Raw genomic sequence first — 23,190 nt, 5'->3', positions numbered from 1 at the left:
CCCTCCAGAAACTTGCGTTCTGTGAATGAACGTCGCCTCGTGGTTCCATCCCAAAGAGGGAAAAAATCACTTTCGCGAACGCTCGCGCTCAATCTGCCCAGTTGGTGGAATGAACTCCCTAACTGCATCAGAACAGCAGAGTCACTCGTTATTTTCAAGAAACGACTAAAAACTCAACTATTTAGTCTCCACTTCACTTCCTAATCTGCAATTGCCTCTTTGAATATCACACTAACTGTACAAAAAAAAAAAAAACTACTAATACTTCCCTTCTTAGACTTTACAGACCTGAAACTTGCCTTTAGTACTTATTCATTGTTGCTCTTAGTTGTGTAAATTGCTTCCTTGTCCTCATTTGTAAGTCGCTTTGGATAAAAGCGTCTGCTAAATGACTAAATGTAAATGTAAATGTCATTATTTGTACTTAATCATTTAAACACCATTTTCCAAATGACTAGTATTTAAAAATGCATGACTTTGAAAACCAACCCAAAAAAAATGACCTATACCACGCTTTAGTATTTCGTTGCATAGGGTTTGATATCAAATATTTATTAGATTCCACATGTCTACAAATATGAAACACCCAATAACTATCATTTGCTAGCAGTTTCAGAGCACGACTGCAGATATTTACAAGCTGAACCAAGTTTAAATACGTGAAGAAACGACGATAGGCTGCTGCAACACACACAACTAAAGGCATAAACACTACAGAACATCTTGGCTTGTGTATTTTTGTGCGGTGTAAAGTGTTGACACGCTGAGCATCATGGTGCTGAAACATACAGAATCATCAGAGTGTTTACAATCAGAAAAAAGTCATATAAATGTGTAGGATTCAATCTGTAGTGTGTTTCTCTATTGCAAGTTTGATTTTTTTAATTAATATCATACCATCCTCTTGATATTCCGGAGCCATAACCTCAGGAATGAACCATTATCATCTATATTTACTGTAAGACGCATGTTTTTTTAAAAGAAAAAGTGATTTTTGTTTATAAACTTTGCTGTGTATTGATCAAACTGATATGAATAGACATGCTATGCAACTACATGGTGTGTGCCAGGATGATTTGCTTTCAAATATACTACTGAATATGTCTCATCAAGAAAATAAGTTCATACATGTGTAGTTTTGAGCTATATCCTAAACTAAAAATCACATTTAGGTTTCCTTTTCACTCTGCATGAAACTATATCATGTTTCCTTATAAACATCTGGGGTAATTTAAAGGGATAGTTCACACAAACATTGACATTTACTCACTCTTGAGTGATTTCAAACCTTTATAACGTTTATCTTGTGTTGTTGAACCAATAAAAAGGTATATATTTAAGAAGACTGGAAGTCATTGACATTAATAGTAGGATAAAGAGATACCATGGATGTTAACGGCTACCAATTTGTAACATTCTTCAAATTATCTTCTATTGTGTTCAACAGAAAAACGAAATCAAGCAGATTTAGAAGCATGAGTAAATGATGACCATTTTAATTTGTGTGTGAACTGCCCCTTTAAGTCAGGGATGTCAAACTCAATTCCTCGAGGGCCGCAGCCCTGCACAGTTTAGTCAACCCTGCTCCAACACACAGGTTTCAAACAAGCCAGAAGGACTCAATTAGTTTGATCAGGTGTGTTTAATTAGGGTTGGCACTAAACTGTGCAGAGCTGCGGCCCTCCAGGAATTGAGTTTGACATCCCTGCTTTAAGTGATAACGTAAGCCAGGGGTGTCAAACTGCTGCCCTGCACAGTTTAGTGTCCAACCATGCTCCAACACACTCATCTGTACGTTTCAAACAAGCCTGAAGGACTCAATTGGTTTGATTAGGTGTGTTTATCACTAAACTGTGACAGCTGCGGCCCTCCAGGAACTGAGTTTGACACCAGTGATGTAAGCTATTTATGATAAAAACTAAATAATGAAAAGACACTGCTATAAAATGTTACTCTGTACAAATTAACTTTGATTCTGCCTTCATTATCCCATAAGCTCAATCATAAATGTGCATGTTTGAGAGAACGACACCACAAACCATGTGTGAAGTCCATAAGCAGATGCTCCACATCCAGCAGAAATGACCCTGATCTGAGACCCAATTCCCCTTCAGACTCTATTTTTAAGTTACACATTTACAAAAGTGGAAAGCAGATCTTGAAAGAGGGCTAAACCGCAGCTGGTGGAGGGATTCTGTGCATCGTCCCCATCTGCTGGCGACTCCTGACCGCACCGCATGTCCATCAGCATCTCACAGTCCAGTACCGATTCATCCAAGTCATTTGAGAAATATGAGGTAAAAAGCCATACACAAACAGGACGCCGCCACAACAACGTGCAGCCGTGTGCCGATCACCGCAGCTGTGGAGAAACACACAAACGGCGTCAGGAAAACATTACTAGGCATGTTTCCGTTACACTAAAATTGAGAATCAAAAACACACCTGCATACCTGCTAACATTTATTATTACATTTTAGGAACATGGGACTCTTATTTTAAAAAATGGGAGACACATCAAAGTCAAAATAATAGTGAAATAATATTAAAATAGTTTCAATTGTAAACATTTAAAATAAAACCAAAAGCAATGCGTCTCTGAAAATGAAGAAAAACAAGCCATGGTGCACTTACTCTGTATATGGGACTCTTATTTTGAAAACAGAAAATCCAGCAAAGTCAAACCCAGACACAATTTGATTTCTTTGTGCTACTAAGCCATAACTTCACCTCATCAGAACGCAAAATGCAGGATATACAGATTATAAATGTGTAGAGTTCTGCGCATCATGTGTATTGCACATTTAAGCATCGCTCTGCTCCTACTGTGATTTTTCTGAAGTGAAACAAAAGCAATTGCAATAATAGCTTTATTTATAAACATTCATAACAAAACAATGTGCTTCCAAGACAAAACAAGCATTGGTGCACTTACTCTGTATGTGGGACTCTTATTTTGAAACCAGGAGACGCAGCAAAGTCAAAGCCAGCCTCAATTTGTTTTCTATGTGTTACTAAGCAACGACTTCAGCTCGTCAGAATGCAAAATGCAGGATATACGGATTATAAATTTGTAGACTTCTGAGTAATGCAATTAATGCACGTTTAAGCATCATTCAGCTCTTACCGCGATTTTTCTGAAGTTAAATAACAGCAATTTAAATAAGTTTTATTTATGTTGCGTCTTAAAATAAAGGAAAACAAGCATTAGTGCACTTACCGTACGTTCACACCGAAAGCGGCGAGAGCGTCCAAGGTCGCTCTGGCCGCCCTGGCGACAACGCTGTCTGCCTTCAGCTCAGGCGGCGAGAGCGTCAAAACTCGCTACATTGATCTCGTACTTAAAGGAGCCGTTGCAGTATTATCAGTTACATTCCTGCAGACATTTTTAGCGTGAAAATGTTGCGCACTTCTTATCAAATTCACACAACAATGGAAGATCAAGTTGCATGTGGTGCGGCTTTGCTCTATTTATCCAATATGTGTCCATATGTCTGAAATATCCTGAAGCAGCAGTACTGTTTTGTACTGTCACATCGCGTGAGATTCCCGCTTTTTAAAGATAAATTTATATAACATTAATGAACATCAGTAACTCGCCAGCAACTTATTTAATGTATGTTCCTGTAAGAAAACATTGTAAATAATTGGAAATCCGGCGACCGCAAAAATCAAACACTTGGGAACAACTGTGGTCGGAACCAAAGTTCACAGGTCTGTGTTCCCTGAACTGCTATCAAGCAGTGGACGTCTTCATTCTGATTGCTTGCCGCCGAACCGCGTCATAGCTCATTACCATAAAGTTGACTTCATTTCAACTCTCCTCGACGCTCACGCCGGCGAAGACGCGCCGCGCTGCTCCTCGCCGCTTATTGTCGCCTATCGCCGCCGGCTCTCATTGAAAATGAATGACTTCCGGCTACTTTGACGCTCTCGCCGCTTTCGGTGTGAACGTACGGTTACTCTGAACGTGGGACTCTTATTTTGAAAACGCGAGACATGGCAAAGTCAAAGCCAGCTGCAATTTGTTTTCCATGCATTATTAAGCAACAACTTCAGCTCATCAGAATGCAAAATGCAGGATATACAGATTATAAATATGCAGACTTCTGAGTGATGTTTAATGCACGTTTAAGAATCATTCAGCTCTTACTGCGATTGTTCTTAAGTGAAATAACAGCAATTTAAATAATAGTTTAAATTATACAAATAAAAAAAAAACATATTTGCATCTGAAAATAAAGGAAAACAAGCATTGGTGCACTTATTCTGTATGTGGGACTCTTATTTTGAAAATGGGAAACACAGCAAAGTCAAAGCCAGGCACTATTAGTCTTCAATGGGTTACTAAGTAATGACTTCAGCTTGTCTGAACGCAAAATGCTGGATATACAGATTATACATTTTGATTTAAACGTAATGCTGCTGGGGTTAAATTATTTATTAGTGTATTCCTCTTCTTGGAAGTAGAGCTAATATTACATTTATTAATGAGGTACAGCATTTGGTCTAATCTTAGTCCTTTATCTAAAACTTTATTAATGCATTATGCCACGTTTAAACCGAATACATGTCTGGTATCATCCCAACAGAGCTTGTGTTATTATATAAATAATTAATAGTGGGTTAAGTGAGATATAATAAACCTATTTATTGATTTTTGGAATGAATTTAGTAGCAAAACAATGGTTAATGGAAACATAATGGCTAATAGAAGACCTCTCACCTTTATAAAAGACTCCCCACACACCTTTCTTCTCCGACAGGAGCCAGCTGTTGAGACGAGGAACCTTCTTCAGGTATGCACACGTGCAAATGAACAGAAGCCCAAACACAAGAATGCCATCGAAAGAGTAGACTATGAACACAATAAACATCACAATCATCATTACCTCCATTATTACAAAAACATCGGTGTAAAATATATAAATAATTCTAAAACTAATATTTGAGGAAGAAACACTTCAACATTCATTTATTTATTTTCCTTCAGGTTAGTCCCTTTATTCAACAGGGGTCGCCACAGCGGAATGAACCACCAACTATTCCAGCATATGTATTACACAGCGGATGCCCTTCCAGCTGCAACCCAGTACTGGGAAACACCCAAACACACTTATTCACACACTCGTACACTACGACCAATTTAGTTTATTCAATTCCCCTATAGCGCATGTGTTTGGACTGTGGGGGAAACCGGAAGACCCGGAGGAAACCTACGCCAACACTGGGAGAACATGCAAACTCCACACGGAAATGCCAACTGGCCCAGATAGGATTCAAACCAGCGACATTCTTGCTGTGAGGCGACAGTGCTAACCACTGAGCCGCGGTCTCGCCCCAACACTACAACAATGGAAGGTTTTTTGTTTTGTTATTTTTTTTACGGGTACGCTTCGGGAAACAATTCAATATTTAAAAAGTTGAATACAATTTATTAAACTGTTGTCATTTGGACAATTGACAATCAGTCATAATAACCAAAAATGAAATGCTTGTTCCTTTTTTTTTTTTTTTTTTAGATTTTTTTGATTTCGACAACACAATATCAACGTTTAAACTTGAGAAGAAATAAGTGTTTGGCACAACAAACAATTTTTTTTTTTATAAAAATTTGCTGTTGTAACCCATTTGTCATAGGGAAAAACAAATGCAGTGTTTTATGTGAAATTGTGAAGGATAAATGTTAACAAATGTTAACATTTCAACCCAACACTTTCCTAGTAAATCATCAACAGAAACTCTGAATTTTCAAATTGGCTTGTTTGTATGGTTAGACATTTGTGTGATTGCGTGTGTGTGTGTGTGTGTGTGTGTGTATGCCTCTGTCTCTATGTATGTATGTATGTATATATGTGCATGAGCATGTCTGTCTGTCTCCAAGTTGTTTATACACATATTTCATTGTTTATAATATTAATACCAGCAACAATAGTCTATGATAAAGATGGATGGATGGATGAAAACAGTTTGAAAAAGTAGATAGATGGATAGATGGATAGATAGATGGATAGATAGATAGATAGATAGATAGATAGATAGATAGACAGACAGACAGACAGACAGACAGACAGACAGACAGACAGACAGACAGACAGATGGATAGATGGATAGATGGATAGATAGATAGATAGATAGACCGATAGATGGATAGATAGATGGATAGATGGATAGATAGATAGATAGATAGATAGATAGATAGATAGATAGATAGATAGATAGACTGATAGATAGACCGATAGACAGATAGATAGATAGATAGATAGATAGATAGATAGATAGATAGATAGATAGACAGACAGACAGACAGACAGACAGACAGACAGACAGACAGACAGACAGACAGACAGACGATAGATAGATAGATAGATAGATAGATAGATAGATAGATAGATAGATAGATAGATAGATAGATAGATAGATAGACAGATAGACAGATAGACAGATAGATAGATAGACAGATAGATAGATAGATAGATAGATAGATAGATAGAGATAGATAGACAGATAGATACACAGATAGACAGACAGACAGATAGACCGATAGACAGACAGACAGACAGATAGATAGATAGATAGATAGATAGATAGATAGACAGATAGATAGATAGATAGATAGATAGATAGATAGATAGATAGATAGATAGATAGATAGATAGATAGATAGATAGATAGACAGATAGATAGATAGATAGAGATAGATAGACAGATAGATACACAGATAGACAGACAGACAGATAGACCGATAGACAGACAGACAGACAGACAGATAGATAGATAGATAGATAGATAGATAGATAGACAGACAGACAGACAGATAGATAGATAGATAGATAGACAGACAGACAGACAGACAGACAGACAGACAGACAGACAGACAGACAGATAGACCGATAGACCGATAGATAGACAGATAGATAGATAGATAGATAGATAGATAGATAGATAGATTTTTTGATGGGAAAAAGCTTATCTAAAAGTAATTATCAAGCTGACAAACTGAGTAAAATGGGTTAACAGACTGACAGTAACAAAGGAATAAATGTACATATATAAAGCGACAGTGACGTGTGTTCTGACGATTTAAAATATGCAAATAGCAGTGCAGCAGGGAATATGAACGCCGTTTCTTGATTTAACAGCAATAATACACTATTTTGAAGTTAGCAAAGGAGATCAATAAGACTGCTAACGCGGCTTCATAACGCCTATTTCATATCTAGACAAACATTTTTATTCAGAAAGAAGTAAGTTACGTTATAAACGTTTACAGTGAAGATGAAGTTAAAAGCAGCTGCGGACATTGGTGAGCCACGTCCACACACACACACACACACTCACACACACACACATCCAGCTGAATGAAAATCTCCCTTTAAAGACTCAAAGTCTTCCTGTCAGTTCAGCTTATATCGCGAGGGTTTATAATCATACCGTTTGTCATCTTCGTTGCTGTTCAATTGTGCGTTGAGATGAAGTTCAAGCTGCCAGTGGGGTTTTATTTACTGTCTTCATCAGTTCCGCATACACAGTGCAGACTTCCGAAACGCTTCCGGTACCACGGCATTATGGGAAACCAACATGCAGATTAAAAGCTGCTGCTGCTGACAGAAATAATAGCAACAATAAAATACATAATCATATGTAAAATGATTTTATATTTAAATATTTATATAAATAGAGAAAACCATTGTTCATGATTAGTTATTAGGACAGATTGTGTTTTATTATTAATTGTAAATGTGACAGTTGGCAGCACATTGGCGGAGTGGGTAGCACAATCGCCTGGCTGGGTCAGTTGGCATTTCTGAGTTTGCATGTTCTCCCCGTGTTGGTGTGGGTTTCCCCCATAGTCCAAACACTTGCGCTATAGAGGGATTAAATAAGTTAAATTGCAAAAGTGTGTGGGTGTTTCCCTTACATTAATCTGGGGTTTGCCGAAATGAACCGCCAACTATTCCAGCATATGTTTTACGCAGCGGATGCCCTTCCAGCTACAACCCAACACTGGGAAACACCCACACACTCTCACATTCATTCTCATACACTACGGCTAATTTAGCTTATTCAATTCCCCTAAAGTGTTTGGACTGTGGGGGAAACCAGAGCACCAGGAGAAAACCCACACCAACATGGGGAGAACATGCAAACTCTACATAGAAATGCCAACTGACCCAGCCGGGACTCAAACCAGCTAACTTTTTGCTGTGTGGCGATTGTGCTACTCACTGCGCCACTGTGAAGTTCAAACTTCAATTTTAACAACATGCTAGAATCATGCTAGCAACATTCTAATTCATGCTAGAATCATGCTAGTAACATGCTAATTCATGATAACATGCTAATTCATGCTAGAATCATGCTAGTAACATGCTAATTCATGCTAGAATCATGCTAGTAACATGCTAATTCATGATAACAACATGCTAATTCATGCTAGTAACATGCTAATTCATGCTAGAATCATGCTAATAACATGCTAATTCATGCTAGTAACATGCTAATTCAAGCTAGAATCATACTAACATGCTATTTACACTTTAAAACCACCTCGAACTTTCAGACTCTGCTTTTCAAGCCGCCATAAAGTTTGCCCTCAAACTTTAATATCTAATTTAAACATGTAACCCATTGGCACTTCTGGACACTGTTAACATACGGCTTCCTTTTGGCACAGTACAGTTTTAATTGACATTTGTGGATGTAACTACATAATGTGGTACTTGACAAAGATTTGCCACAGCTCAAAGATGATCTGGCTTATAGATGAATGAGGATTCTTGATGCAGCGCTGCCTGAGGGATCGGAGATCACGGCTGTTCAGCTTAGGCTTGCGCAGTTGTTCTTTACGTACTGATATTCACCAAAATAAACACAAACACTGCTTGTTTACGGAAAACAATGGCTCTTAGCAGCTTGACCTTTCTCAGCACAAAGCAGGTTGTTTCTAATGAGACTGAAGCTGTGTGTAAATCCTCCATCTGCTCCCTGCTGGGCGTCCAGTGTTACTCAGGTACATCTAATGGCATTACAGCGGCGGAGCAACAGGTTTACCTTTAAGAGTCTCTCTGTGCTGATTTCTGCACTCCAGCATGCTGTTATATTACCAGACACAGGTAAGGTTTAACATGCCTACTGTATTCACTTTATAATGTACTGCATGTTTTGCTCGTGAACTAGATGTGAGCATATCACGCATCTTACAAAGGGAGTATTAAAGTATTAAAGTTGTGTGTTTACATGCACTAGAATTAAAGACGGCATGAAGTAATTATAATATATATGTTACCAATGATAATATACAGTAGTCAACAATTGAAGTGGATCAAAGTCTTTCATTAAAGATGTCCTAAAACTATTGAACAACATATATTCTTTACCTTTTTGATCCACTTCAAATGGTGACTACTGTAGTTTTAATGATGCAAGACTAAAGTCATTCCAAAGTACTATAGTAATTTAAGGTAAATATGTTTTAAAATCATACTATAGTAAATTATATTATACTGTATAGCATTTACATCACTACAGAATGCTACAGCATGATGTAGCATTGTTTTAGTGACCTGATCAACTGCAATAAATACTGTAGTTTACTTTATTTTTACTACAGTAAACGGTTGTGTATTGTAGCATTATATATACTTGTAGGAACCTTAGTACTGGGTATAATTAGTTTATTTTACTATAGATTTTTTATTATACTTACTATAGCATGGTTCTAAAACACCATTTATGATAAATTAGTTACTATAGTATTTTGTGATTACTCCAGTCTTCTGTGTCACTAAAATATAGGCATATTAGTAACCTATATAATTATTTCCTGATGCATTACTATAGTATTTGCTGTAAATTGCTGTTGAGTTAGAATTTGATCTATTAAATGGAGTTTTGATGCGGTTAATGCATATCTATTTATATTTTATTTATTTTACATTTATTTCTATTCCACTGACCCCAATCTTTTTAAAAGCGTTAAACTACTGAAATGAACTAAAAATAACATTTTACAAAACAAACTTTTGTTATTTCTTAGAACTAATTTAGTAATACTATATTATTGAATATTTAGGTGTTATATAAGTCATTCAACAATCATTAAGCATAAGACACACAAAAAATTGATAAGATTTATTATAAACAGAATAAAAGCTATATATAAAAGCTATATATATATATATTGTATATATCTCTGGAAAAAAATACATATATACAAAACAAGACATATATATATATATATATATATATATATATATATATATATATATATATATATATATATATATATATATATATATATATATATATATATATATATATATATATATATATAAATATATACAGTTGAAGTCAGATTTATTAGCTCCCCTTTTAATTTTTTTTCCCCAAGTCCTGTTTAACAGTGAGCAGATTTTTTTGCAACACATTTCTAATCATAATAGTTTTAATAACTCATCTCTAATAACTGATTTATTTTATATTTGTCATGATGACAGTAAATGTGGTAAAAATGTTAACCATGGTTAATTGTTATTAATTATTAGTTAGTTATAATTTGTCTTGTGGTTATTTATACATTGCAATAATTTATATAATTGTTTTATCATTTTGTGATGGCTTTTCTCAAAACTTACAGCATTATTTGCTTCAATCCCTGTGCTGTGAAAGTGAAACATTTCCAATACATTAAATAATGACAAACTGTCAGTACAGACTCTGCTGGACCTCAATCATGCAGTTTTTACTCTCCCAATTAGGTTATTTCACAAAGAATGGCACACAAGAACCAGAGAAAAGGTATTTTTCCTGTCATTTAAAATGTCTTTACAACATTAATGGTTACTATACACAAACAGTCCTCTGACCCCTTCATTTCTTTCCATCAGAGAGCTCCAGCAGTGTGTTTTATCAGACCAATGAAGGCCAAGACGGTCTGATCCGTCCGAAGAAACTGACCAACCCCGTGCTGGAGTCCTGCAGCCGGAGAGGATTACACCGTGAGCTCATCATCAGCCACAGATGGTGAGTTAAAGGGTCAGGAAACACTAAACTAAATGTTCTGAGATTATAAAGTCTGCACAAATCGGAAGCTGCAACCTTTTATATTCCGTATTGTGAAGCAGTTTCTAGAGAAACGGAATATTAAATGAGAAAACAATGGGCGTGGCTTGTTTTTTCCTACTGCGAGCTGATTGGATGTAGTGGACTCCCCCTTCTAGCACTTAATTTTCTGAGCACAGTTACTTTGTATTCAGCACTTGTGTGTATTGCCCTTCTTGTTGAATCACTGAATGCCTCCTCAATTGTGAGTCACTTTGCTAAATGTAAATGTAAGATTTGTGTGTTGAACATCAATTAAGCCAATGTTAGCATCTTTTCTTTCTCGCATTTCTGTCAACAACTTTTAACCTTCAAAAGTTTGAAAAAAGTGATTTATATGAGCATTTTAATAGTGTAAAGTGCTATTTTTTCTGTGTTGGTGTTGTATATTACTCTACAAAAACCTTGTAATAAACTGCCCGTACATTTTCTGTTCTGTTACGTTTTCAGACTTATTTCTTTACATATTATTTTTTATAATATGTATAATAGAGATCAACCTCCCATAATGCAAATCACAACTGTGAATAAATCGAAAACACTAAACACTGAATCTAATTACTAATTATTATTCATGAGATATTCATTTCTTATCCTATGAGAAGAGCTGCTTCTGAATTATTCATTCAAGCCGTGAAACCGTGCAGAATGTGGCGTTCATGATGGATCGCCGTGCTGTTATTGTTGTCAGTACCAACTTCTATGAGTCTGTGCTGAAATTTATATTAATGTGACAATAGCAAGATTTCCCAGTAGCATTTGGAGTGCTTCTGAGTGGATTGCATTCTTGAACACTGATTGAAATGCAAATGTATTTATAATACTCCACCACAGTGCTAGTTTACCCAGCTTCGCCGGTTTCGTTATTCTATGACGAGTGTACTTTTTGGGTGTCCTAATTTTTCTCCTGACTAAATTAAGATGCTTGTATGATCTGTTGTGTGGATGAGAGAAGTGATCTAAAGGGGCAATCCAGCAGGATCAGAGCGAGCCTCTTACCCAGGGCACGGCCTCCGCCGTCTGGATACAATCAGCACACACTCTTCTAACCTCCTGTTAGAAAACACAGCCAAGACACTTCGTTCTGAGCCAGTGTGTGTTGTGTGTGTGAGCTCCTGCACCATCAAGTCCTGTTCCCTTATTTTTGCATTAAGGTAGTTTTTGAAGGTCCCATGAAGTGCTTTGAAATGTGCGTGTTTGTTCAACGTGTGACGTAATCTCAACTTAAACATGGCGAGAGGGCGGGGCATAGAGTAGCCCCTCCCCTATTTAAAGACTGTTAATAGCTTTTGGATTTGCCACCCAATCACTAAAGTATATTAATTAGCTTATGTATTTTGACCACAAATGTATGCCTTGCTTGCAGTGGTCTTCTGCCTGAAGAGAAGCCGGAGCTGAAGCGAGTGCTGGAACATAGGAGACTGGAGCAAAACAGAGACCAAGAACAAGCCTCACAGCCGCCGTCTGACCTGGAGAAAGAGCTGAGCAAGAGACGCCAGATACTGCAGGCGGTGTGTGTTCACTGACCCCGACACCAACACAATACTACAGTAGTGTATAGTAAACACTGTATATGCACTGTACTGTTTATGAACCATACTATTTTCAAGTACTTGAAGAAATTCTATAGTTGCCATGGTAACAACAGAAATGTCAAAGACTAACAGAAATCTAAATCTAATCCAACACTGTCGTTTTCTACAACTATAGTTGCCATGGTAACACAACAGCTGTGGAAATAGTAACTATTGACCCAATACTGTCGTTTTCTACAACTATAGTTGCCATGGTAACGCAACAGCTATAGTAATTGTAGCAATTGACCCAATACTGTCGTTTTCTACAACTATAGTAGCCATGGTAACACAACAGCTGTAGAAATAGTAACAAATGACCCAATACTGTCGTTATCTACAACTATAGTTGCCATGGTAACACAACAGCTATAGTAATAGTAGCAATTGACCCAGTACTGTCGTTTTCTACAACTATAGTTGCCATGGTAACACAACAGCTATAGTAATAGTAACAATTGACCCAATACTGTCGTTTTCTACAACTATAGTTGCCATGGTAACACAACAGCTATAGTAATAGTAGCAATTGACCCAGTACTGTCGTTTTCTACAACTATAGTTGCCATGGTAACACAACAGCTATAGTAATAGTAGCAATTGACCCAATACTGTCGTTTTCTACAACTATAGTTGCCATGGTAACGCAACAGCTATAGTAATAGTAGCAATTGACCCAATACGGTCGTTTTCTACAACTATAGTTGCCATGGTAACACAAAAGCTGTAGAAATAGTAGCAATTGACCCAATACTGTCGTTTTCTACAACTATAGTTGCCATGGTAACACAACAGCTATAGTAATAGTAACAATTGACCCAGTACTGTCGTTTTCTACAACTATTGTTGCCATGGTGACACAACAGCTATAGTAATAGTAACTATTGACCCAATACTGTCGTTTTCTACAACTATAGTTGCCATGGTAACGCAACAGCTATAGTAATAGTAGCAATTGACCCAATACTGTTGTTTTCTACAACTATAGTTGCCATGGTAACGCAACAAACACAGTAATAGTAACAATTGACCCAGTTGGTGTAGTTTTCTGCAGGTATATTACAAAACACCACAGTTTGCTGTTTTAAAAATGTACTGTATTACAGTATTTATTATCAGTTCACTACAGTTAATATCACAGTATGCTGCAGCATTCATTAACAAAGAGTTGTAAATGCTATAATATATACACTTTTTACTGTAGTATGGTTCAACAACACTACAGTATTTATTCTAAATCAAATTACTGTAGTAGTTTTCATGCAAGAATGTTTTAAATTCATCATAATTGACATTAAGATCTTTTATTTTGTTTCCAAACACTGTAAAGTCGATTTAAACTCTGTGTTGTTTAGTAAAGTCACTGTGATTCTCTCCATACAGTATGAGCAAGAAGAGCTGAGACGCAGAGAGGACCTACGAAACATGCCGGAGTTTGTTCGAGTGCGAGAGAACCTGAGGCACATCAGCATCACAGGCTACTGAATCCACAACCATGATCCATTTCCTCAAAGCGCGTCTATAAGGAACTGATTTTTGTGACTCACTGTCAAAATTGTGTTCAGTCCACATGAAATAATAAAGTGCAAAAAAAAACTTTTCAATCACCATTCTGGGGGAACACGGCAGCTAAGTGGTTAGCACTATCGCCTCATAGCAAGAAGGTTGCTGGTTCGAGTCCCAGCTGGGTCAGTTGGCATTTCTGTGTGGAGTTTGCATGTTCTCCCCGTGTTGGCGTGGGTTTCCTCTGTGTGCTCTGGTTTGCCCCACAGTCCAAACACATGCGCTATAGGGGAATTGAATAAACTAAATTGTCTGTAGTGTATGAGTGTGTATGAATGTTTCCCAGTACTGGAAGGGAATTCGCTGTGTAAAACATATGCTGGATAAGTTGGCGGTTCATTCCGCTGTGGCGACCCCAGATTAATAAAGGGACTAAGCCGAAGGAAAATGATTGAACGAATGAACAGTCAGTCAATTCTATCTGGCCCTAGTCATGAGCAAGTGTTTCTTTAGGAATTAACATTATACAGTATTTTTATGTTGCTTTATTTAAATAAGTTAATAAAGTTTTTCTTTATTAAGTTTAACTTAATATTATTAGTCAGTTTGATTATTAAAGGTTGAGATGACTAAAAAATCAGAAGATTTAAAGGGCACATATGATAAAAAAAAAATCAACTTTTGTAAGCTGTTTGGACAGAACTGGGCTATAGTATGTGCTCTGTCCTATTAGAGTGATAGAAACACTACAAGTCTCGTTTAATAGAATTTCCTGACATTAAAATAGGATCCAAATATCAGTGAATTTGAGGCCCACCACAACACGATGTAGGAGTGCGTTTTTTTCCCTGCCCACCAAATCGATTGGCAGATGCTATGTTTCTATAATAACATGTATACATGGCCACAGAACATTTTTGTTCAGCAAATAAACTGGGATCAAAATATCTGTTGAACTCTCTGTGATTTACGTTTTATAAGTTTAAAACGTTTTAAAACCGAGCATGTTTGTAATAAAGACGCTGGTATTAAAATACAAGATGTGCAGCACCTGAAACTACTGATACTGGAAGCCTTTACTGGCATTTCTCCTGCGGTGTTGCGATCAGTGTGTGAAGAGTGGGAGAAGAGGATTGCATTGCCAATCCAACACAATGAGCACACTGAACACATTTTATAAGTGATCGGAAACTTGTAAATAACTCATGAAAGAATAAAGTTACATTAAAACCAAGCACACCATTGTTTTTCTTGTGAAATTCCCAATAAGTTTGATGTGTCACATGACCATCTTCCTATTAGAAAAACAAAAGTTCGATCCAAGATGGCCGACTTCAAAATGGCCACCATGGTCACCACCCGCCTTGAAAAGTTTGCCCCCTCACATATACTAATGTGCCACAAACAGGACGTTAATATCACCAACCATTCCCATTTACTCCTCCATATAAATGGCCCACCCTGTATAATCCGCACCCTGGCTGTGAGGCCATATATTTAGTCATTTTTTAAAGTATTCATACAAGGCAATGATGTGTAAAAATGGCACAAACAAAAAAAAACATTTAATAAAATTTGAGGTACATTATTTACAACGAAGTCAGTCACAACAACACGTAAAATACTAGAAATACAGCCAAACCTGGTGGCCAAACTCTCAAGTCAGGTTTATCATCATCATCATCATCATATGGCAAATTTGTGAGCAACAACAACAAGAAACAAACAAAACGTCGCAGCTTCTTGATCACAATGATGGGAAAAAGCATAAGCAAGCTTTATAAACGTTTATCTTCAAGTATCTTTCCTAATAATAAACCATTAGTGTGACCCGTCCATTCCTGCTTCACATTTAGGAAGGAGTCATTTTACTATAACAGAAACAGTTTAAACATCTCAGGATAATGAATAGAGAATTCTGTCAGCGGACGTCAAGTATCTAGGAGGAGTATGCAGACAATACAGCAGAAACATGACTTTACCCACAACCCCCCAGGCTCAATCACCAGAATAAGTAAAGGACACTCAACAATGCACTGTAAAACAGCCTTGTTAGCATTACAGCTCAAACAGTGCGTTTACTTTGTAGCAAGTAAATAAGCGCATCATTCTTGAGTTGACAAAGCTTGTTCAAATCAGCAACTAAAATTAGCTACTAAGAAAAGCTGGCTGGGATCTTAGTTCAGTCTACTTAAAGATTTTAGCAGACAGAATTTCAGATCCTCCAGATACTCCTACTAATTTTGAACAGTTTTGTCAACTCAAAAAGTAGGAGTTAATCTACTCGTTAAATTTAAAGAATTAGTTTACTCAGAAATGGAAATTATCCCATGATTTACTCATCCTAAAGGCATACTAGCTGCGTGACTTTCTTCTTTCAGTCAAATTCAATGTGAGATATTTGAAGCCAAATTTAGTACAAGAAAAAAAAATGAAGAAAAAAAATTAGTTACTTCAGAACTCCAGGCTAGTTTTTACCAGCAGACGGCGCTCTAGGCTACTTTTAACAGCTAGTTTAAACAGCAGACGGCACTTTAGACTAGTGTTTAACAGCAAGTGCCACTCCAGGCTAGTTTTTACCAGCAGACGGCGCTCTAGACTAGTTTTTAACAGTAGACGGCGCTCTAGGCTACTTTTAACAGGCTAGTTTTTAACAGCAAATGACGCTCTAGGCTAGTTTTTACCAGCAGATGGAGACTATAGAGCACCATTTGCTGTTAAAAACTAGCCTAGAGCGCCATCTGCTGTTAAAAACTAGCCTAGAGCGTCATCTGCTGTTAAAAACTAGTCTAGAACATTGTCTGCTGTTTAAAAACTAGCCTAGAGTACCATCTGGTGTTAAAAACTAGCTTAGAGCGCTGTCTGCTGTTTAAAAACTAGCCTAGAGCGCCATCTGCTGTTAAAAACTGGCCTAGAGTGCAATCTGCTGTTATAAACTAGTCTAGTTTATAATAGTCTAGTTAAAAGAGGCAAGTTTTTAACAACAGATGGTGCTCTAGATTAGTTTTTACCAGCAGATATCGCTCTAGACTAGTTATTAACGGCAGATGCCGCCAGTCTAGAGGGTGCTAAACTAGCCTAGAGCGCCATCTGCTGTTAAAAACTAGCCTAGAGTGGCGTCTGCGGTTAAAAACTAGCCTAGAGCGGCATCTGCGGTTAAACACTAGCCTAGAGTGTTATCTGCTGTTAAAAACTAGTCTAAAGGGCCGTCTGCTGTTGAAAACTAGCCTAGAGTGGCGTCTGCTGTTAAAAACTAGCCTAGGGCGCCATCTGCTGTTAAACACTAGCCTAGAGCGCCATCTGCTGTTAAACACTAGCCTAGAGCACCATTTGCTGTTAAACTATAGCCTAGAGCACCATCTGCTGTTAAACACTAGCCTAGAGCGCCATCTGCTGTTAAACACTAGCCTAGAGCACCATTTGCTGTTAAACTCTAGCCTAGAGCGCCGTCTACTGTTAAAAACTAGCCTAGAGCACCATCTGCTGTTAAACACTAGCCTAGAGCGCCATCTGCTGTTAAACACTAGCCTAGAGCGCCATCTGCTGGTAAACACTAGTCTAGAGCGCCATCTGCTGTTAAACACTAGCCTAGAGCGCCATCTACTGTTAAAAACTAGCCTAGAGCGCCGTCTACTGTTAAACACTAGTCTAGAGCACCATCTGCTGGTAAAAACTAATAAATTTATTAAATGACCACAGCTTTAATACATTCTACATCATCTGCCGGAAAGGTAGTCTCTCATTTAGTAAGTTTATAACGTTAAAACAGAAATTCTTACGCAAAAATCCATCAATTCACCACAGGAGACCTCTAATCACCCAAACATGAGGCACTTTGCCATTGTAGAGCTGGGAAAGCACAAGATCATATTTCTGTAATAACTCACATTGGATTCGACTGAAAGAAGACAGTCAAGAAACAGATGAACAGTCATATACACCGAGGATGCGTTGACGGTGAGTTAATCATGGGCTAATTTACACGTTTGAGTGAACGAACCATTTAAGGCAATCAGCTTCCACACGTTCCCAAACTAACTGCATTAAACGTCCATAAGAGCAGCTTTCCTGCAACACAAACCTCCCATCAATCTCACTTAAAAGGCATTTTTAAAAAGGTTACGTAATGCTATTGCGGGCTGACGCACATCATTGATAATAAATAAATAAATAAATATCACATGGAAGAAAGAAATGCATAAGACGCTGGGTGTGAAGAGTCACGGGATGCCATCTTTCCGCTGGCAGCACTGCGACGGCGGGACGCTCCAGTCGTAGATATAAGACAACCGCAATTTGACCTCCTCTTTGCACAAGCGTCCGTCTCTCTGCAGTGTCTGGTGTTTCTCCAGCATGTCCTCCAAACTCTGCTTGTGAGTGACCAGATATTTATTGCTGCATCCGCGAGACTTGTACTCCGTGTCGAAGCGCGGATCGTGAAGCCGCTTCACATCCACCGGAGCCAACCACGCTCCCAAAGACACGTCCTCGCTCTGCCAGATCTTCAAAAATCCCACGTTCAGACGAATATACCGCACGAGATCCGCAGACAGCACATATCCGCCACCTAAAGCGTAGGGTAAGTAATAATCGCACAACTCCCACGCACTTTCCTTCCACTTTCCCGCAGTTTTCACTCTTCCGCGCCCAGAAAAAAACCCCCAGTAAAGACGCTCCTTGGGTTCCTTAACTTTCAACTCTTCCTTAAGAAGATCCAAGCGTGCGAAAGTGTCATCGTCGGCCTTTAGTACGAATTTAAACTCCACGTTTTGGTCCAGCCATGAGTACATGTGGAGCAGCTTCTGCGTCAGGTTTTCGTATGAATCCCGGAGGTCAGGGAGCAGGAGGAGGTCATGGTGACGGATTTGTTCGGTTGCCAGATTTTGCAGATCTTCAGCTGGTAATCCCTCGGTGCCGATTACGAACCAGTAGAGCACCTCGGGGTCGTGTTTGGTCAGCCATGTGCTGCGGATAATACTGCGCCGCTCTGTGTATTTGGGTCCGGTGGTGATGAGGATGACCAGGAACGCCGAGAGCTCTTTAGGACGAGCGGGCCCCGCCGGCGGCTTCTGGTGGGACTCTGCTTGCGGAGCCGCTCCTGGAGACTCAGCCGGCTTCAGCGTCTCTGATGTACATTTGGCGAGGAATAAAAGCACGACGGCGAACAGAAGGAGGACGCCGAGAGCCAGCGCTGTCTTATGGCGACACACGAGACGGAGAAGATTCATAATGTCACTGAGGAAGAGAAGAGATCTGATCAATTTTATATAGGGTGAAATATAAAGGCCTGTTTGTTCACACCATGGCCACAATGTGGCGCTGTAGGTCAGTGTTTCCCAACTCTGTTCCTGAAGGAACACCAACAGTACACATTTTCAACCTCTCCCTATTCAAACACCTGAATCAACTCATCAGAACATTAGAAGAGACTCCAAAAATAAAATAAAATAAAAATATTCCATGCATGCCCCATAAAAAAGCATCAAGTAATAAACCCACAAAAAAGGCCATGGATAACAAGTATAGTTTTATATAAAAATTACTACTATTAGAAAGCTTAATTCAGTACAGCAAACCAATTAAATAAGATAATTATTAAATATATGTATATTATAATAATTAAATATTCATGAGAGACCATTAATACCGTAAAAAAAATTAAATACTATATTATTCTGGCCACCAGGTAAAATGATATATTAATAAGAGAATAATAAAAACGTAAATAGAAAAAAAGTACTGTATTATTCTGGAAACCAGGATAAAAATATTTGAATAAAAGAGTAATAAAACATCAGATATATAAAATACTGTATTATTTTTGAAATCAGGCAAAAAATATTATTAAGAGAATAATAAAACGTCAATATATAAAACACTGTAATATTCTGGAAATCAGATGAAATTATATTAATATGAAAATAATAAAACGGTAAATATATAAAATACTGTATTATTCTGGCCACCAGGAAAATGAAAATATTAATGAGACCATAACAAAACAGTAAATATATAAAATACTATTGTACTGTGGCCACCAGGTAAAATATATATCAATAAGAGAATAATAAAGCTGTAACGAACAGAGAAAATACTATATTATTATTGTGGCCACCAGGTACAAATATATATATATATATATATATATATATATATATATATATATATATATATATATATATATATATATATATATATATAAGGAAATAATGAAACAGTAAAGATATTAAAAAAAACTATTATTCTGGGCACCAGGGAAAAATATATTAATAAGAGAATATTAAAACAGTAAATATAGAAAATACTGTATTATTCTGGCCACCTGGTAAAAGAAAATATTAATGAGAGACAATAACAAAATAGTAAATATCGAATACTATTGTATTGTGGCCACCAGGTAAATACAGTTGATGTCAGAATTATTAGCCCCCCTGAATTATTAACCCCCTTTTAATTTTTTCACAAATTTCTGTTTAACGGAGAGCAGATTTTTTCAACACATTTTTAATCATAATAGTTTTAATAACTCATTCCTAATAGGTTAACTAGGTTAACTAGGCAGGTTAGGGTAATTAGGCAAGTTATTGTATAACGATGGTTTGTTCTGTAGAGTATTGAAAAAAAAATTAGCTTAAAGAGGCTAAAAATATTGAACTTAAAATGGTTCATTAAAAAATTAAAAACTGCTTTTATTCTAGCCAAAATAAAACAAATAAGACTTTCTCCAGAAGAAAAAATATTATGAGACATACTGTGAACATGTCCTTGCTCTGTTAAACATAACTTGGAAATATTTTTAATAAATGAATCAATCAAAGGGGGGGCTAATAATTCTGACTTCAACTGTAATATACATTAATAAGAGAATAATAAAGCTGTAATGAACAGATAATTTATTATATAAGATAATAAGATAGATTATTATTCTGGCCACCAGGTGAAAAAAAAAATATATATATATATACATATACACATATATACACACACACACACACACACACATATATATATATATATATATATATATATATATATATATATATATAAAAGAGAATAATAAAACAGTAAATATAGGAAATACTGCATAAAAAACACAGCCATCAAACAGTGCTCACCGAGCTAAAGATGTTATTGCCTTTTACCTTGTAAATCTCCTCCAGACTGATCACTGACTGCGTGTTTTGCTCATCTTGTCCATCTTCATGGGAAAATGCTGTTTTTGCAGCTGATGATGATGATGATGAGCTGGAGATTTACCACAGCTCCCGCTTCTCCTGACAACGCGTACAATATTTACACTCAGCAGAGGCTCAAACCTGCAGCAAGGACTGAAGATGTGAGACTAAAATTTACAGCTTGCAACGTTAAGAGTTTTGAACGCCTCATTATTTATTTCTTCAGTTTCAACGCGCTGCACTTCCCGTCCATTACTACAGCAAACCGAGAAGAAACGCTGCTCTGACTGACTGACGAGCGGCGCTCCCTGCCGGACTGGATGATCATCGTGCCTGAAGTAAAAAAGTACGGTTTTTTAAGGTGCTGTTGACGGTTTTGTTAATATGAATGTTAAAAATGAACTATTGTGCTCCAAAACCGTGACAAAATTAGCGTAATTAGAAGGTATAAGCATTCTTGCCACACCAATGAAATTATTTGGATGTACTACATTTCTTTACGGTAATTGGTTGTAAACCATTTATTTGGGCTGAATTTATACTAAACGAATTAAGGTGAACATTACTTCATTTAATTTGTTCGATTAAATTCAACCTATATAAACTGTTAGGAACATTTAAGCTAAAAATCGCCCATTCCAGTGGGTTTTCATCAAATCTGACTGATATTTGGGCAAAGAAATGTGAATTACTTGCGTTAAAACATGTTATTTGCTCTTATTCACAACTTAAAATGTAACATTTTGCGAGTTAAGCATTATATTCATAAATATATAGCGCAAAAGTTTGAAAATATACATATTTTTTCTCCCATATAACGTATTTTATTCCCTTGCACCTCTATGTCCCTTTATGGACTCCGTAGGTTCATAAAACAAATCGATTTAAAATGTAAACACACAACAAAATATGATTATAAATATAACCACATGTACATTTTTAAAAGAATATGACAAAACTTGATATTTTAAGCCTGTTTGTTTATTCATTCATTAATTTATTTTCGGCTTATTCCCTTTATTAATCAGGGGTCGCCACTGCGGAATAAACCGCCAACTTATCCAGCATGTTTTATGTAGCGGATGCCCTTCCAGCTGCAACCCATCACACTCATACACTACGGCCAAATTAGCTTATTCAACTCACCTATAGCGCATGTGTTTGGACTGTGGGGGAAACCGGAGGACACCCACGCCAACATGGGGAGAACATGCAAACTCCACACAGAAATGCCAACTGAGTCAGCCGGGGCTCGAACCAGCGACCTTCTTCCTGTGAGGTGATCTTGCAACCCACTGCGCTATATAATATAGTGTAAAATGAACTATAAATAACTATACACCACCATCCTTACTACAGTATGTCAGTGATTATTTTAACTACCAGCATTCACAAGTTAATAATGACTGAACATTTAAAGCTAAAAACAGCAAGCAGACAGAACAGATCGGATGTTTTGTGATGTTTGTTTATTGATGGCATTACAATGGAGGTGTTTTTTTCATTTCCATCGTTGTTTGACATTACAAAATGTGTACAGTACTTTCTTGGTTGATGCTAAACGTTCTCTGAACTCAAAAACACAGCCAAACGCGTTGGAGAGAATGTGAAGGCACGTCATGTTATTGAGCAGGACAAGAAGGACCGCAGCGGTCAGTCACAGTGTCGTTCAGAGCAGAAGACCACAGATCACATTAATATCCGTCACTGACCGCGCACACACACACGCACACAGCTTTAGGGTCAGCGACTTTTTGGTGCACTCTAGTTTGAAAAGCAGACTACTAATAAATGCTGCAAACAAACCACGCTTAATGGGACAGTTCGCCAAACAA

General features: G+C 37.2%; 4 protein-coding genes and 1 long non-coding RNA gene across 25 annotated transcripts in view; 2 read left to right on the top strand and 3 right to left on the bottom strand.

Annotated features, from left to right (window-relative positions):
- Positions 1–23,190, bottom strand: part of hipk1b (homeodomain interacting protein kinase 1b) — a 93,020-nt gene that overhangs the window by 37,578 nt on the left and 32,252 nt on the right. The window lies entirely within an intron of this gene.
- On the bottom strand, positions 515–7,568 carry tmem167b (transmembrane protein 167B). Of its 3 annotated transcripts, none has more exons than XR_015501892.1 (4): positions 7,435–7,540; positions 4,727–4,858; positions 1,723–2,362; positions 522–1,538 (listed from the first exon to the last, which is right to left on the bottom strand). XR_015501892.1 is itself a non-coding variant. In NM_001003761.3 (3 exon segments), coding segments are annotated over 3 exon segments (225 nt in total). In that variant the 5' UTR covers positions 7,445–7,568; the 3' UTR covers positions 515–2,279.
- Positions 7,060–16,464, top strand: si:ch211-160o17.6. Of its 3 annotated transcripts, XM_087273106.1 has the most exons (6): positions 7,060–7,306; positions 9,004–9,116; positions 10,761–10,800; positions 10,890–11,025; positions 12,470–12,614; positions 14,061–15,416. In XM_087273106.1, exons 2-6 carry the CDS (start codon positions 9,093–9,095, stop codon positions 14,160–14,162), a joined length of 447 nt encoding a protein of 148 aa, XP_087129232.1. In that variant the 5' UTR covers positions 7,060–7,306; positions 9,004–9,092; the 3' UTR covers positions 14,163–15,416. The 3 variants fall into 3 exon arrangements, 2 of the variants coding, with proteins under 2 accessions (XP_087129232.1, XP_087129231.1); XM_087273105.1 differs by lacking the exon at positions 7,060–7,306 and having other exon boundaries at positions 8,264–9,116; XR_015502214.1 differs by lacking the exon at positions 7,060–7,306 and having other exon boundaries at positions 8,987–9,116; positions 12,470–12,835; positions 13,047–16,464.
- On the bottom strand, positions 15,716–21,665 carry b3galt6 (beta-1,3-galactosyltransferase 6). Of its 17 annotated transcripts, none has more exons than XR_015502065.1 (4): positions 21,323–21,665; positions 17,679–19,415; positions 17,166–17,558; positions 15,716–17,121 (listed from the first exon to the last, which is right to left on the bottom strand). XR_015502065.1 is itself a non-coding variant. In XM_087272776.1 (3 exons), exons 2-3 carry the CDS (start codon positions 19,406–19,408, stop codon positions 16,780–16,782), a joined length of 993 nt encoding a protein of 330 aa, XP_087128902.1. In that variant the 5' UTR covers positions 19,409–19,415; positions 21,323–21,665; the 3' UTR covers positions 15,716–16,779.
- On the top strand, positions 21,404–23,190 carry LOC147834615 (uncharacterized). The gene is made up of 2 exons (XR_015502248.1): positions 21,404–21,701; positions 22,384–23,190. It is a non-coding gene; the product is annotated as an uncharacterized LOC147834615 (long non-coding RNA).

Source organism: Danio rerio, chromosome 11 (assembly GCF_052040795.2).
Source record: "Danio rerio strain M-AB ecotype USA chromosome 11, GRCz13ab, whole genome shotgun sequence".
Taxonomy (NCBI): domain Eukaryota; kingdom Metazoa; phylum Chordata; class Actinopteri; order Cypriniformes; family Danionidae; genus Danio; species Danio rerio.
This window is presented reverse-complemented; position numbering and strand designations above follow the sequence as displayed.